Source organism: Monodon monoceros, unplaced genomic scaffold, assembly GCF_005190385.1.
Source record: "Monodon monoceros isolate NGI ecotype Baffin Bay Population unplaced genomic scaffold, NGI_Narwhal_1 Super_Scaffold_2, whole genome shotgun sequence".
In the NCBI taxonomy this organism is placed as follows: Eukaryota; Metazoa; Chordata; class Mammalia; order Artiodactyla; family Monodontidae; genus Monodon; species Monodon monoceros.
In genome coordinates, this window is record NW_021703776.1 from 90,461,768 (window position 1) to 90,477,875 (window position 16,108).

General features: G+C 42.8%; 1 protein-coding gene across 2 annotated transcripts; it reads right to left on the bottom strand.

Moving 5' to 3' along the window:
* Positions 1-1,175: 1,175 nt before the first annotated feature.
* Positions 1,176-13,356, bottom strand: ZC3HAV1L (zinc finger CCCH-type containing, antiviral 1 like). 2 transcript variants are annotated; one of them, XM_029232976.1, is made up of 5 exons: positions 12,974-13,356; positions 11,853-11,988; positions 6,337-6,595; positions 5,007-5,132; positions 1,176-2,860 (listed from the first exon to the last, which is right to left on the bottom strand). In XM_029232976.1, exons 1-5 carry the CDS (start codon positions 13,336-13,338, stop codon positions 2,658-2,660), a joined length of 1,089 nt encoding a protein of 362 aa, XP_029088809.1. In that variant the 5' UTR covers positions 13,339-13,356; the 3' UTR covers positions 1,176-2,657. The 2 variants fall into 2 exon arrangements, with proteins under 2 accessions (XP_029088809.1, XP_029088808.1); XM_029232975.1 differs by lacking the exon at positions 1,176-2,860 and having other exon boundaries at positions 3,499-5,132.
* Positions 13,357-16,108: the final 2,752 nt, after the last annotated feature.

The window sequence follows — 16,108 nt, forward strand, 5'->3', positions numbered from 1 at the left end:
AACTAACCTTATTGTGGTAAACACTTTGCAATATATATGTGCATACAGATGTATCAAATCATCACCTTGTACACCTTAAACTTACACAATGTTATATGTCAGTTACATCTCAATAAAGCTGGAAAGAAAATTTAATAGAAATTATAATACGGCTTCCCTGGTGGCGCAGTGGTTGAGAGTCCGCCTGCTGATTCTGGGGACACGGGTTCGTGCCCCGGTCCGGGAAGATCCCACATGCCACGGAGTGGCTAGGCCCGTAAGCCATGGCCGCTGAGCCTGCGCGTCCGGAGCCTGTGCTCCGCAACGGGAGAGGCCACAACAGTGACAGGCCCGCGTACCACACACACAAAAAAAATTATAATAACATTACAAATCAATTTACAAAAACTCAAAACAGTACCTAGAATAAAATTTATATTTTGAGAATATAGCAATAAAAAGGAAATTACTACATACACACATAACATATAAATGAAATTTATTTATGAATGTTTAGATGCATACACTTGAAAGTTACCAAATAGGATAAAAAATACATTAAAAGAATATATGGCATTATCAAGTGGAGCTTACTCAAGAATTTAAGGATGTTTTAGTATCATGAAAACCATGAATATAATCATATTAGGTAACTTAAATGATTAACATTATATGATTATATCAAAAGATACCAATTCCTACCAAAAGCTTCTAATAAACAAGAATAAAGGATGCTATTTCCCTTATTATAATAGAGAATATTTGTTTAAAACCAATAATTAACTTCATATTAAATGAGGAAATATCCAAAAATATCTTATTACAATTTTATTTAACAAAAAGATATAATAGAAATACATAAGACAAATATTTTTGCAGCTACAATTTTATATTGAAAAAAAAAACCAAACAAGCCATCTAATACTGTTAGAACAATGACAACTCACCTAAAGACAAATATTTTGAAAATCAATAGCATTCTGAAGATAGAGATTCCCATACTTAGTAGCAATACAGATATATTTAGCCAAGAAAGAATTTATGCAATAAGGGATATTCATGACCTAGACAAAAACATGAACAAATTATAATGAAAGAAATCAAGAAATACGTCAATAATGAAGACTTAATTCCTTAATGGAAAGAATTAGTATCATAAACATAAGTCATAAAGAATTAATTTTAGACCTAGACAATTCAAACCGAAGCATCAAAATGATGTTTACCTTATATAACACATTCCTTAGGGAAAAAAAGATCCTTTGAACACTAAAAATATGTGAGGAGAAAGAGAATCAACGAGAGCAATATGATACTGAATCAACAGATTCAAACGGAGAGTTTAATTCATTATACGGCAAAAAATATTTAACTACCAAGTGTTATAATTACCAAAAAAATAAATAATGTTTTTGCTCAAAGCCGGGGAATAAAAGCATTAGCAATGCAATGTACGAAGTGCTAGAGCTTTGAGAACACTAGGAGAGCTGCCTGTCTTGGGGTCAGGAAAGGCTAACCTGACATTTTAAATAATCTAATGTTGCCTGGTTTTGAGGCAGGAGGAGGGAAGGAGTGGCACTTATAGGGAGCATCATTTACAAACAGAGAGTCACAAGATAAAATGGCACATCCCAAAAACTGCAAGTAGGTCAATACACGCAATATTGGGCTGCATTTTAAGAACTCAATTAAAAGTCAATATTTTAAAATCAGAAAATTTATCATAAAAATTTCTGGATTTGTGGCTGCTTTTGACAAATTGGATGATACGTCAAATTGGGCCCCGCATTCCCATGTGGAAGCAAGAGGCAGTTGTCCATTTTAGATGGGACAGTTTGCCACAGCACTTCCTCTCTTACCCCATTCCTCTCACATCCACCTCACTTTATCCATTTATCTTAACTTTCTAGTCCCTGTAGGGATTTGAGTTTTATGACTTCTATCCTCCGTGATGGGGACCAATGAAGGTTGTGGCAGAAAAAAGCAGTACGATTAGGTCTGCATTTCAAAAGGTCAACCAGGCAGCAGGGGGAGAGAAGGGTGGTAAGGAGATCAATGGCATCCACAAAAGCCTATTATATTAAAAATTACAATGGGGGTACCATCCTTGAAGTGGAACAGGGGTCCATCTCGCACTTCCTACAAAAAACTCTCCCAAGACAGACTTGAAAACCACTGAGTTATGAATCTGTAAATTAAATGCAAGAGGTGATGAGGGTTTAGAAAAAGGCAGTGTGTTGGGGATGGAAAGAAAGGGGTAGAGAGGATAAAAATTTGCAAGATTTTTAAAGTGGGAAATTCTGCAACATGGGGTAACCAATCTGATACAGGGAATAAGAAGAAAGGAAAAGTATAGGACAATTCGCAGGTTTTTGGCTTAAGTCATTTGGTGCTGACACTCCAAAATAAAGAACAAAAGGAGGAACAAGTCTGGAGGAAAGTCAGTCATTCAATTTAGGGTATTTGGAATTTGTGAAGCCTACAGATGTGCAGCTTCATCTCATAAGCCCTGATAAATTGCCAAAGAAATTCTAATCTGATAACTCTCTAACAGCTGAACCATCAAATTAAAATAAGAGACAGGTATGATTACATAAAATGTTTTTATAGGATGAATACCAATGGAACTAAGATTAAAATGGAATATTATAGAATTGAATAAAATATTGCAACAAAGATTACAAAGGGTCAATAACTTCATATATAAAGGCATAATTATAAGATATATAAAAAGAGGGGCTTCCCTGGTGGCACAATGGTTGAGAGTCCGCTTGCCGATGCAGGGAACACGGGTTCGTGCCCCGGTGGTCCGGGAAGATCCCACATGCCGCAGAGCGGCTGGGCCCGTAAGCCATGGCCACTGAGCCTGCGCATCCGGAGCCTGTGCTCCGCAACAGGAGAGGCCACAGTAGTGAGAGGTCCGCGAACCGCCAAAAAAAAAAAAAAAAATATATATATATATATAAAACACAATAATGTAAAAATCTAAGTCTTTTAATGTAAAGAATATGCATTTATACACTATACTGTTTCCATTAAGGATTTAACATGGCTTACAAAAGAAATATAACAGTAAAAGAATAAAACGTAAATAATAATAATAAAATATAAAGATAATTTTTAATTAGCACCGGAGAAATCGTAACTAAGAAAAAAGAAGCAAATACGCAAAACATAAGAGCTTTCAGAAATACTGTTGTTGGCAACCAAAATGAAGAGCTTAACATAAGTTGCGTGGCTCTTACTGTCCATTAGGAGAAAACACAGCACCTTCTCACTTTAAAAAGGACAGTTTTGCACACCTCCCCCAATGGAAAAGAAAAGTTTTCATGATTAAAAATTTTCTAGGGGCTTCCCTGGTGGCGCAGTGGTTGAGAGTCTGCCTGCCAATGCAGGGGACACAGGTTCGTGCCCCGGTCCAGGAAGATGCCACATGCCGCAGAGCGGCTGGGCCCGTGAGCCATGGCCGCTGAGACTGCACGTCCGGAGCCTGTGCTCCGCCACGGGAGAGGCCACAACAGTGAGAGGTCCGCGTACCGAAAAAAAAAAAAATTTCTAAATTAAATAAATTTAGCTTGATGAAAAGCTCACTACGTTGGCCCTATTTCTCAAATGTTATGTTATTGCCAGACAGTTAAATTAAAAAAAAAAAAAAACTTTACACACCAACATTTGTGGCTATTAATACAACAAACACAGGAAAGAATTTCACAAAGCTGCTTCTCTGTGGTACCCCTTGATGAAAACAAGGAAATAAACACCAGGTACAACTAAAAAGAGACAGCTGGGTGGGCAGGGGGCAGAGAGAAGGGGGGAAGGGAGAAGTCAGTATGGAATGGGTGAGGTATATAGATTTCTGATGGTCCATCCTGATCACAGAAAGAATGGATACAACTTAGAGGAATGTAGGAGCTACGCATCCTTCATACTACAGGAATCTGAGACTTTGGTAAAAGAAATGGAGGGTACACAGAGTGAGGTGGAAATCTCTGGTGAGCACCCGTAAGTTATACACTCTGCAGTGTCGGCTGAGCATGGACCCACGAGAGTTGGATATCATATCATATACAGTCAACATGCTTTTACGAAAATTAAGGAGCCATTAAAGGCCAAGTCACATCAGCACAGAGGAGGGCCCCAGCAATTAAAGGGCATGTACAAACTACACAAAATAAAGACATAGGGAAAGAAGACATACGGAAGAATATTTACGTGCATATATATATATATATATATATTTTAACCCATGCCCCCTGCAATGGAAGCGCAGAGTCCTAACCACTGGACCGCCAGGGAATTCCCGCATGTATTTTTAAAGAAATGAAAATCAAGAGTATCATTCAGCAACTATACGTGAAGCAAAAGTAAAGAATAACGTAAAAACTTAATATTGTGTGGATTTTAAGAAAAGAGTTATATTCAAAATTTGTTAGAATCAAAATATCCCAGAATAATGGAACTAGTTAAGCAAACGATGATACATTAGTGTATCTGTGCATGAAAATGATTACGCATGATAAATGTGAATATGGAGAGATGCTTATGGAATATTAAGCAAAAAAAAAAAAAAAAAGCATAAAGTGTATGTAGTCCCTGAATACCACAATGTAAAAACTATGTATGTGGGCGTACAGAAAAGCACTTGGCTGGGTCTCAGAACAAGTCCGCAGGAGCCTGCCTCTTTAAGAGCTCTGGCCGGCCAGCCCGGGGAAAGCTCTCAGGAACTGCAGGATTTGCCCAGGACTGACCTCATCTACTCTCAGGTTTTACTCTCCCTTTGCCTGTTCAATGTCTAACCTCATCCTCAACCACGCACCCCCAAGTTTATCCTCCCAATCTGGCATTTTCTCTTTCTCCATCTTCTTTAATTCTCACCACAACCTGTGAGGTAGGTATCATTATGGCTATTATTAATAAACGATTAAATGAGTGAATGGTTACAAATTAAATCTCAACAGAAGCTTTGTTTTCAGACCTTCCAATTGGACAACGTTCTTCTTATTTCACTGACGTCCTCTAAGGTTTACCTGCACATGGCTTCTTGGCTGACTCAGCAGGGCCAGAGACCAGAGGACCGGCCTCTGCAGCCCTAGCCACGCGTACTCCTTGTTTCTCAAGGCCCTGGGAATGCTCAGCAGAAGAAGCTGAATTATCTAAAAAGAAGAAGAAAAAGATGAGGTTTCCTGACATACCCCTTTACTCTAAATTTCATTCTACATTGGGATCATCAGCCCAGCTAATCAGATCACCGATAAAACTCCCAACACTTTGTATTTGGAGAGTTCGTGTCTTCTGGAGTAAAATATACATATATATTTATATATCTCAACAGCAAGCAGAAAGTCACATTTCATAGCTAGGAGAGACCCACTAAACAAGACCAGATCAAGAGAATAACAGGCCCTACCCACAGTACAGGGCAGAATGTCCCTGCCACCATTTAGGGACACACCTACACAGCCTCTGACACTGGTACATGCAGAACCCTCCCTACCTTCAAACCACCACTCATAGTCGGCCACTACCATCCCAACACAAGAAAATTCCATATTAAAGCTTAGGGACTCTGACTTTGATGATCTGGTTTTCCTATCAGCAATTCTCCAAAGCCCACCACCCAATGAAACTGATTTTCAGCTATAAGCAAATCTAATGGAATAAGTACTCCCGCATTGTGATTTAAGAAAACCAAGCCACACTTTATAGACCTTAAAAAAGGACAGACTATGTGGCAATATGAGAAGATATTTATGATGTTGTAGAACGTGAAAATGAAAGATACTAAACTAATGCAGACTTTGACCACCACTGGACTAGTATTTTCTAGTAACAGGACTGAAGGGCCTGTAATTAAACAGTACCAATTATTATGGATTAGAGTGAGTGGGGTCATATGTCATTTTTATTTTGACTCTCTATTTTCCAAATTCTTCTGTAATGTGGTTAAAATTTCCTAAAAATTTAAGAAAAAACTTTAACTCAATTTAATAAAAGAAAGCCATCCCTACGTTATCCTTACCTAGATTCTAGTCACTAGCCCACCTCCCTCCTCTTTTCACCTACCAAAGCGGTTAAGACTGTTCTCCCTACTTCCTGACCCCCAACTTACCGAGGAGCTACACTGTTCAAACACTTGGGCAGAGGCTATTAGCTGGCAGCGCTGAAAATAAACTCCATCCCTTCCCTCCTTTGGTTAGAACCACAGCTCCATATCATAGAATGTTGACTGACGGAGCTCCCCCAAGGACAGAGCAGCAATTAACCTAGGAAGTGCTTTTTCCCCAGACTCACTTTCAGCTCAGTGTACAGCTCAGTGTACACTGTTGACAGTGTTCTGTCTACCTCTGAGAGTCTCACCTTTATTTTCAAGCGTCTTGTGCAGCTTCATGTGCCTGTAGGTAGCAATTATCTGAAAATTAACGACACTTGGAATATTCGATCCTTGGTCCTGCAGCAGCTGCAGGGACGTAGCGTGAATTAGCTGATGAGACCGCTTGCACTTGGGCAGCCTGCACTCTCCCCTGACAAAGGACTTGCACACGTGAAACTTGTTGCATTTATCCTTGAGGTTGCAGTAACCATACAGGGCTTCACCTTTGTTGTAGAGCAAACAGACCTGGTACAGAAGTGAAGCAACACTTAGGACATTCATTTTCACTGTATCTCTTGAGCCAATAAAGGACAGCTTCTCTAAATGGCACCTTCTGATCATCAGTGGCTATTAAAATCATCATGGGGGCTTCCCTGGTGGCGCAGTGGTTGAAAGTCCGCCTGCCGATGCAGGGGACGCGGGTTCGTGCCCCGGTCCGGGAGGATCCCACATGCCGCGCAGCGGCTGGGTTCGTGAGCCATGGCCACTGAGCCTGTGCGTCCGGAGCCTGTGCTCCGCAACGGGAGAGGCCACAACAGTGAGAGGCCCGTGAACCCCCCCAAAAAAAAAATCATCATGGGTGAAAGGCAGATGGGTAAATGATAGTTCCTCCACCCATATCTCCCCTAGCTGTTACTAATGTTCAGCTGCCCCTCTCTGACCTTGACCCTCAGTTGGCCCGCCCTCCTATCCCAGAGCCTGTAGCCAATGAGTGACTTCTATGCAGGTACAAAAGGCTGGCCCCCTTGCCTCAAGGCTAGAACCATTCTTCGATGTAATTTTTGCTCTAGAGCCCCGGCATGAATAAAGCCAAGGCCAGACTTCACCTTGCTTGTAACTCTCCCTTCCCTCTTTTTTACTTTACAGATTTTCCCCAAGGATCCCTCCTTCAATAGATCACATGCACCTAAAACACTATGTCAGGCTCTGCTTCCAGGGAAACCAACCTGGAAGCGTGAACAGATAATTTATTATCCAAACTAGGGCAAATTAAACTAGGGCATATTAATATTTGCATTGGGACCAGACACTGTGTACCTCCTGAGATGATGCAATAGGAAATACAACTTTCCAGGTATTAGCATGAAAGTCTGCCATGGCTGGAAAGCCCCCAGTCCCAGGCAGCCAGGGACTGTTAGTCACCCTAACAATATACCAAATATACAAAAAATTCTTCTATAAAATCAAGCCTAAATCCAATCAAAGGTCCAGATCTATCAATTTACAGTAAATACAGGGGATAGAGGAACATGTTAAATGATATTAGAGGCACACAATTAGTCAAACCTAAAATGTGGGAAAATTCTAGTGGACACAAATGACCTGGTTTAAAACAAAATGGTATCAGAGAACAAATGAATGGTTGCCAGAAGGGAGGTGGGTGGAGGATGGGTGAAATAATTGAAGGGAATTAAGAGGTACAAGCTTCCAGTTATAAAATAAGTCATGCGAGATTCACTGTAGTGATTTTTTCATAATGTATGAAAATATTGAATCACTGTTATATACCTGAAACCAATATAATATTGTAAATAATTATACTTCAAAAAAATTTTCAGAAAATAAAAAGTCATGGGATCAACCAACAAGGGATTAAGCTCCAAAATATACAAATAGCTCAAGCAGCTCAATATCAAAAAAACAAAAAACCAAATCAAAAAATGGGCAGAAGATCTAAATAGACATTTCTCCAAAGAAGACATACAGATGGCCAAGAGACACATGAAAAGATGCTCAACATCACGAATTATTAGAGAAATGCAAATGAAAACTACAATGAAGTATCACCTCATACCTGTCAGAATGGCCATCATCAAAAAATCTACAAATAAATGCTGGAGAGGGTGTGGAGAAAAGGGAACTCTCCTACACTGTTGGTGGGAATGTAAATTGGTACAGTTATTATGGAGAACAGTATGGACACTAAAACTAGAGCTACCATATGATCCAGCAATCCCACTCCTAGGCATATATCCAGAGAAAACCGTAATTCGAAAAGATACATGCACCCCAATGTTCATTGCAGCACTATTTACAATAGCCAGGACATGGAAGCAACCTAAATGTCCATCAACAGAGGAATGGATAAAGAAGATGTGGTACATACATGCAATGCAGTATTACTCAGCCATAAAAAGAAAAGAATGAAATAATGCCATCTGCAGCAACACGGATGGACCCAGAGATTGTCATACTGAGTGAAGTAAGTAAGACAAAGATATCGTATGATACTGCTTATATGTGGAATCTAAAAACATGATACAAATGAACTTATTTACAAAACAGAAATAGAGTCACAGATGTAAAAAGAAAAACAACTTATGGTTACCAGAGGGGAAAGAAGGGGGGGGATAAATTGGGAGATTGGGATTGACATATACAGACTACTATATATAAAACAGATAACTAATAAGGACCTACTGCATAGCACTGGGAACTCTACTCAATACTCCGTAATGACCTACATGGGAAAAGAATCTAAAGAAGAGTGGATATATGTGTATGTAAAACTGATTCACTTTGCTGTACAGCAGAATCTAACACAACATTGTAAATCAACTATACTCCAATAAAAATTTTTTTTAAAGTCATGGTGACATAATATACAGCATAAAGAATATGGTCAATAATACTGTAATAACTTTGTATGGAGACATGATTATTAGACTTACCATGGTGATCATTCCATAGGTATTTAAACGTCATACATATGAAACCCACATAATACTGCACATCAATTATACTTCAATCAGTAAAGCCAAAACACGGTATACGATTGTGATGCCAATTTTCTAAAATGAACCCATAATTTTAGTGCAATTCCTACCTCCCCCAAAGAATTCCTATAAAATAGTTTTAGGAATTTGAATGATTCCAAAGCTCATCTGAAAAAGGAAAGAAGTGAGAATCAATTAATGAAAAAAAGAAACAGGAAGCCAGAACAGTTTTTTGAAAAATAAAAGCATTAAAATAAAAATGTAAAAAAACTCACAAAACGAGTATAAGTTAAGGCTTCTACAAGACAGTATTAAGCACATATGGTCTTAATTGCTCGGCTCTAGTAAATCTTGAAGCAATAGATTATTCTGACTTGGGGGCTAGGTCTAGGATCTGTTTTCTTTGATCTCCTGTACATTCTGGAACCAGTATCACACTGTTTAATGAAAGTAGTTTATATTTTAAGATATGATGGTATAAGTCTCTATGCCCAGTTTATTATAAAAGGATATGTAACTCAGGAATAGCTGGATGGAAGAGATGCATAGGGCAAGGTATGTGGGAAAGGGTGTGGAGCTTCCATGCTTTATCTGGGCGCCACTCTTCCGGCACCTCCACATGTTCACCAACCTGGAAGCTCTCCTAAAGCCATCCTTTTGGGTTTTTTATGGAGGCTTCATTACATGGGCATGATTGTTTAAATCACGGGCCACTGGTAATTGAACTCAATCTCTAGGCCCTTTTCCCTCCCAGGAGGTGGGAGTGGGACTGAAAGTTCCAACCTTCTAATCACATGACTGGTTATTAGGGAAACCAGCTCCCATCCCTAGGTTACCTAGAGGCTTTCCAAAAGTCACCACATGAACATAACAAAAGTCACTTTTTATCGCTCTCACGTTTGAAATGTACACACCGTTATATTTAAAATGGATAACCAGGGACTTCCCTGGTAGTGCAGAGGTTAAGAATCCGCCTGCCAACGCAGGGGACATGGGTTCGAGCCCTGGTCCGGGCAGATCCCACATGCCACGGAGCAACTAAGCCTGTGTACCACAACTACTGGAGCCCGCACACCACAAATACTGAGCCCAGGTGCTGCAACTACTGAAGCCCGCGCACCTAGAGCCTGTGCTCTGCAACAGGAGAAGCCATTGCAGTGAGAAGCCCGCACACCGCAACGAAGAGCAGCCCCTGCTCACCACAACTAGAGAAAGCCCATGCGCAGCAACGAAGACCCAACACAGCCAAAAATTAATAAGTAAATAAATTAATTAATTTTTTAAAAAGGTAAAATGGATAACCAACAAGGACCTACTGTATAGCACAGGAAACTCTGCTCAATATTATGTAACAACCTAAATGGGAAAACAATATGAAAAAAAATAGATACATGTATATGTATAATTGAATCACTCTGCTGTACACCTGAAACTATCACTACTTTGTTAATCAACTATAATCCAATAAAAAATAAAAGGTTAAAAAAAAATTTAGGAAATTCCAAGGGTCTTAGGAACTCTGTGCCAGGGGCAGAGACAAAGACCAAATATATATTTCTTATTATAAACCACAATATCACAATACTTGCCCCTTATTGATTTTTTATGTGTACGGTACCTATATTACATACTGAATCTTTAGGAGTGTGGCAGAAAGGAATCACCAGGCATTTTCACACACGAGACGTGAGGTACCACTCCTGCCTCATCCACTGTGCTTGTCCACGGTCCCTGCTGTCTAAGTGGCCGTGTTTTGTGCCACGTGCCACACACCTCCAGTTCCAGATGATTAGACCGAAGGCAGGCTCCTATCTTAAATGCAGCTAACCCATCAACTGCTCACAGAACACTGACATAGTCTAATATGACAAGATGAGGCTGGACCCAGGGTACTCGGGTAGAAGCCATAAAGAAAAAAATGCATTAAGTTTAACAACTGAAAAATGTTAAGCTTCTATAAGTCAAAAAAACTCATGAACACTAAAGGTAAACAGAAGTTGCACTGCCCCTTCTCTCTGAGACAAAACAGACCGCCCCCCCCCCGCCCCCCTATAGCTGCCGCATCCTCCTCTCCCTTCCTGCCAAGATCTCTCGTAATACTTTCTTTGGGGATTCCAACCCTTCTGTTTAAAAAATTCTTTGTGTATAGCTAAACAGATACAAATGTGCTAATTCTGCCATTATAGCAGTTATAATGGGTACCTTTGGAACAACATAATGTAGTTCCAAAACAATTCAAATTAATATCTAAAGCCCCCAAAAAGTAAATGGGGGGGGATATTTGTAACAAAGTGACCAAAAAAGGGATCTGTATCGTTAAAGACATCTTATGAATTAACCGGAAAAGACAAACGCCTGGATAGAAAAGTCAACAAAAGTATAAACAGGTAATTCACAGAACACAGGCTTCGTAATCAGACAAAACTAAATTCAAATCTGCCATTTTCTATGTGACCTTGGGCAAGTTATTTAATCGAGCCTCAGTTGCCTCCCCTGTAAAATGGGGACAGGCATGCCTCACTCATAGGCTATAAATCAGCTAAGGTATACGAATTACCCAGCATTCAGTAAGAACTCAAAAAAACCAGTAGCCATTATCATTATTTCTATACCACACTTCTTGTGTATAAAAGCCCAATAAAATCATAGACTGCAGAAAGGCCAGCAGTGTATCATACCCACCCCCCCCTTCCCCTCAGGCTGTCCTCTGTAAGCAGATTGTTGAGGTTCTCCCCTGACTTTTTTCAAGGTGCAGACAATATGAGGGTGACTCCTTAGTGACTCACCTCTGGTAAAAGGCAGGGGTCATTCTGCAAAAGAAGGATCCGAAGCTGGGCCTCATTGAGACCAAACAGTCCCTGGTTTTTCAGGACTTGGATGTTGACAGGTATGTGGATATCATGAGAAAGGGCGCAGGTAGACCTAGAACACAAAGGTCTGGATCAGAGGCCCAGATGAAGGAGGGGCCAGACTGTCAAATCCCTTCCCTAGGGTCACTTTCAACTTGCAGGTGAAGTTATACAATTTTCCATGAACCCATGGATACTACAGTCTAATAAGCTCTGATAATAAGAAAGCTGGGATGAAGCAACTCCCCTACCAGAGCCATTTAATTCTGAATGAGGATGCTTTAAGGCCAAAGGGACCCCCTCCCCCAGTCACCTGCCTTGACAGAGGGTGCCCGTGGGTGGGTTCTGCAGAGGACCGCACTGGGCCTTCTCCACCCCAAGCGGCTGCGCACCCCACCATCCACCAACCTTAAACAGAATGCATGCCTCCTCCCCCCACCCCGCTTTGGGGGGCTAGAGGAAACCGAGGAAGACTGGAGTTAGGAGGCCGCCTCTAACGACCTCTTCCAAATCATCCAGCCCTCAGTTTCCTGGAGGGGGGGGGGCAAACTAAATCGCTCTTTCTAAACCTAGAGAGCACAGACTCGCGTCTGTAAAACTATGCTCAAGTGGGAAGGGCCGATCTCTGGATAAAGGATCCATGAATCTCACGGGGTCCTCAAATGGCCCCCAAAGGGCCACTGGTGGAAATGAACGCAAAAGTCCCAACCTGATTTATCCCGGCCGTGCTGTGGAAGATCTCGAGGGGCGGGGGGGGGGGGGGGGGGGGAAACGGCAATGGGGGGGGGGGGGAGGCTGTTGAGAAGTCCAAGTCCGGACGATCTTCCGCCTCATTCCGCAGCTGGGAGCGCGGGGAGGCCTCCCAGCGAAGGACCCTGACGGGCCCCTTCCCGGGGCTTTCCTTCCGCCCTTCCGGAGGGGGGCGTCAGGCCCGGACCAACGACCCCTTTTCTTACTTCTTAGCTGGGTCCCGCTTCCGGCTGGCCAGGCCAGGCCCGCGGCCCGTGCGCCCTGACCGCCGCGTCCCGCCCGCCGCCCCGACCCGTCCGCAGCCTCACCAGCAGTCGCGGTTCGGGCACTTGCCCATCATGTGGCGGCGGCAGAGGTGCAGCTGGTCGCAGGCCTGGCACTCGCCGCGCTGGTAGCGAGCGCAGAGGCGCGCGGAGGACACAGCCACAACCCGCCAGGCCGAGGGGCCGCCGCCGCCGCCCGCGCCGGCCGCCACCTCGGCCTCGGCGTCCCACGGGTCCTCCCGCACCTCCACCTCCTGCAGCAGGAAGCGGTCGGGCCCGGCCTGGCGCAGCACGTCCCGCAGCCGGGCCTCCGAGAGTTCCACGTGGCCGCGCAGATCCTGCAGGAACATGCGGCCGCCGTGGGCGCACAGCACCTTGGTAAGGAACGAGCATACCGTGGGCTCCGCCATGGTCGCGGCCCGGCTCCTTGTGCGGAAATCCGAGGCGGGCACACTCCTCCCAGTCACGTCCACGACTACAAACCCCGTTCCCGGGGCGGGCCGGGGGGAGGGTGGGCGAGGGGCGGCCGCCCGCGGGCCGCGGCGCAGAGAGGCGGGCCCCGGGGCCTGGGTCCACCCTGGGCGCGAATCGGGCGGGGACAGACTTGATTGAGCGCCTGCTCTGCGCCAGGCACCCTTCAAGGTTAAGTCCTCCCCTGGAGGGGCTCGTATAGTCGGGGGGAATCTGAGATACTGGTAAGGGCTACAAAGAAGATGAAACAGGGAATGTGGTAGAAGGTGCCTAGCTGGACGGCGTTAGGTAGCTGGGAGAGGAAGACCTCAGGACCTAGCCACTAGCCACAGTTGAGCATTTGAAATGTGACCAGTGCCAGTTGGAACGTGCTTCAAGTGTGAAATACACATACACCGGATTTGGAAACTTTAGAATGCAGAGAGTGTAAACTTCATATTCATGATGTTAAACTGATAATATTTAAATAAAACGTTATTATAATTTCATCTGTTTCTTTTACTTCTAATGTAGCTATGAGAAAATGTAAAATGGCTCACTTTATATTTCTGTTGGACAGCACCTGTTTAGACCTGTACATTTATTAAGGAGCTATCTTTTTGCCCAGCACCACGCTGATTTAATGACTATTTTTTGAGCCAACCGCTAATGCAGCAACAGAGTATAAAGATGAATAAAACATAATTGAGGAACTCAACTAGCCGAGTTGCTGTCTTAACAGGGCGGTTGTGAGGATTAAACGAGTTAATGCCGCATAAAGAAGCCAGAGGGAGGCCACTTTAGCTTCCAGATGCCAGAAGACCTTCTCTGCCGTGTTAAGAAATTTGGATTTACGGAAGACTTTGGGAAGCTACGGAAGACTTTGGGAAGCTACGGAAGACTTTGGGAAGCTACTGAAGGAATTTCCGCTGGCGAGTGACGGTGATCCCTCTGCCTAGAATGCTCCCCCGCACCCCCTTCTAGATGTCTCCTTTTTGTCATTCGACTCTGATCTTAAATGTCTTCTCTTTAGCAAGGCCTTTCCTAAAGTAGCACCCAGGTCTCTGCATGGAACTTATCACTCATGTTTTACTTCTTACTTATTTATATATTTGTAGAATTCAAACATGTGAAAGCAGGAATTTTGTGTGTCTTATTCCTTGCTGTATCCCCAACACTTAAAAACAGTGCCTGGCTATATTGTAGGATAGGTGTTTTTTATTTTGTTTTTGTTTTTAAAAAAATTTTGTAGTAGACAATTTTTCAAGCAGGAAATTAGAGGACAGTGAAATAAGCACCCATATATATCTATTTCCTCGTGTTATAAAATCTTAACACCTCGTCCTATTTTACACCTCGCCTGATTGTTTTGGCTGAGAACTTGTAAGTTTCCATTTCAATTTCTAGATAATTCAATCCTCAATACTTCAGTAGGCATGACTTTTAAAAATGGTAAATTTTCCTACATAATCCTAACATCATTTTCATAATTAACAAAAGTAACTGTAACTTTCCTCAACACTTCTAATGTAGGATAGGTGTTTTAGAAAGATCCCTGGCAGTAATGAGAATGGATTTCTAGAAAAGCAGGACAGGATAAGGAATAACAGAAGAGAAACAGGAGTTGAGGGATTATCATCTCAATTTTTATTGTGCTGTTTGCAGTGGGCAATCCAAGAGAAGATGCTCAGTGGGCAGTTGTATTTACAAGTCAAGAGCTTAAGAAAGATTGAAGAGACTATCTATTTGAGTGACATCAGAGTACTAGTAATTGGAGCTGTGAGAGTTGATAAGGTCACTCAGCACAAATAAAGTGAGGAACAGAGATGGGAGGATAGAACCTTGGGGAGTAGCAACATCAAACATTTCTGAAAAATTGAGAGCCTGCTACGGCAAAGTAAATAAACAAATGGAACAAATAACTAAGTGGAAAAACTCAAACATCTGCTCATGCTTGGTTTGATGCCACTTTGTATATTTGAATGTAGGTGTTTTTGACAGCAATGAGTTGGCTATACATTGTTTTATTTACATTGAAGTCCATATCAAATGGCAAATTTTACCTTCACTTTAATCATATCTATGTTGCCATATAAAGGTTTTCTCTCTCCATCCAAAGCTTTATGATTAAAAACGAATGAGGGGCTTCCCTGGTGGCGCAGTGGCTGGGAGTCCGCCTGCCGATGCAGGGGACACGGGTTCGTGCCCCGGTCCGGGAAGATCCCACATGCCGCCGAGCGGCTGGGCCCGTGAGCCATGGCCGCTGGGCCTGCGCGTCCGGAGCCTGTGCTCTGCAACGGGAGAGGCCACCAACAGTGAGAGGCCCGCGTACCGGAAAAAAAAATAATAATAATAATAAAGAAAAACGAATGAGTGGGGACTTCCCTGGTGGCAGTGGTTAAGAATCCGCCTGCCAATGCAGGGGACACGGGTTTGAGCCCTGGTCTGGGAGGATCCCACATGCCGTGGAGCTACTAAGCCCGTGCGCCACAACTACTGAGCCTGCACTCCAGAGCCCGCGAGCCACAACTACTGAAGCCCATGCTCCCAGAGCCCGTGCTCCGCAACAAGAGAAGCCACCGCAATGAGAAGCCCGCGCACTGCAACGAAGAGTAGCCCCCACTCGCCACAACTAGAGAAAGCCCACGCGCAGCAACACAGCCAAAATAAATATAAATAAATAAATAAATTTATTTTTTAAAAAAAGAGTGGAGAAGGGCTTTTGAAGGA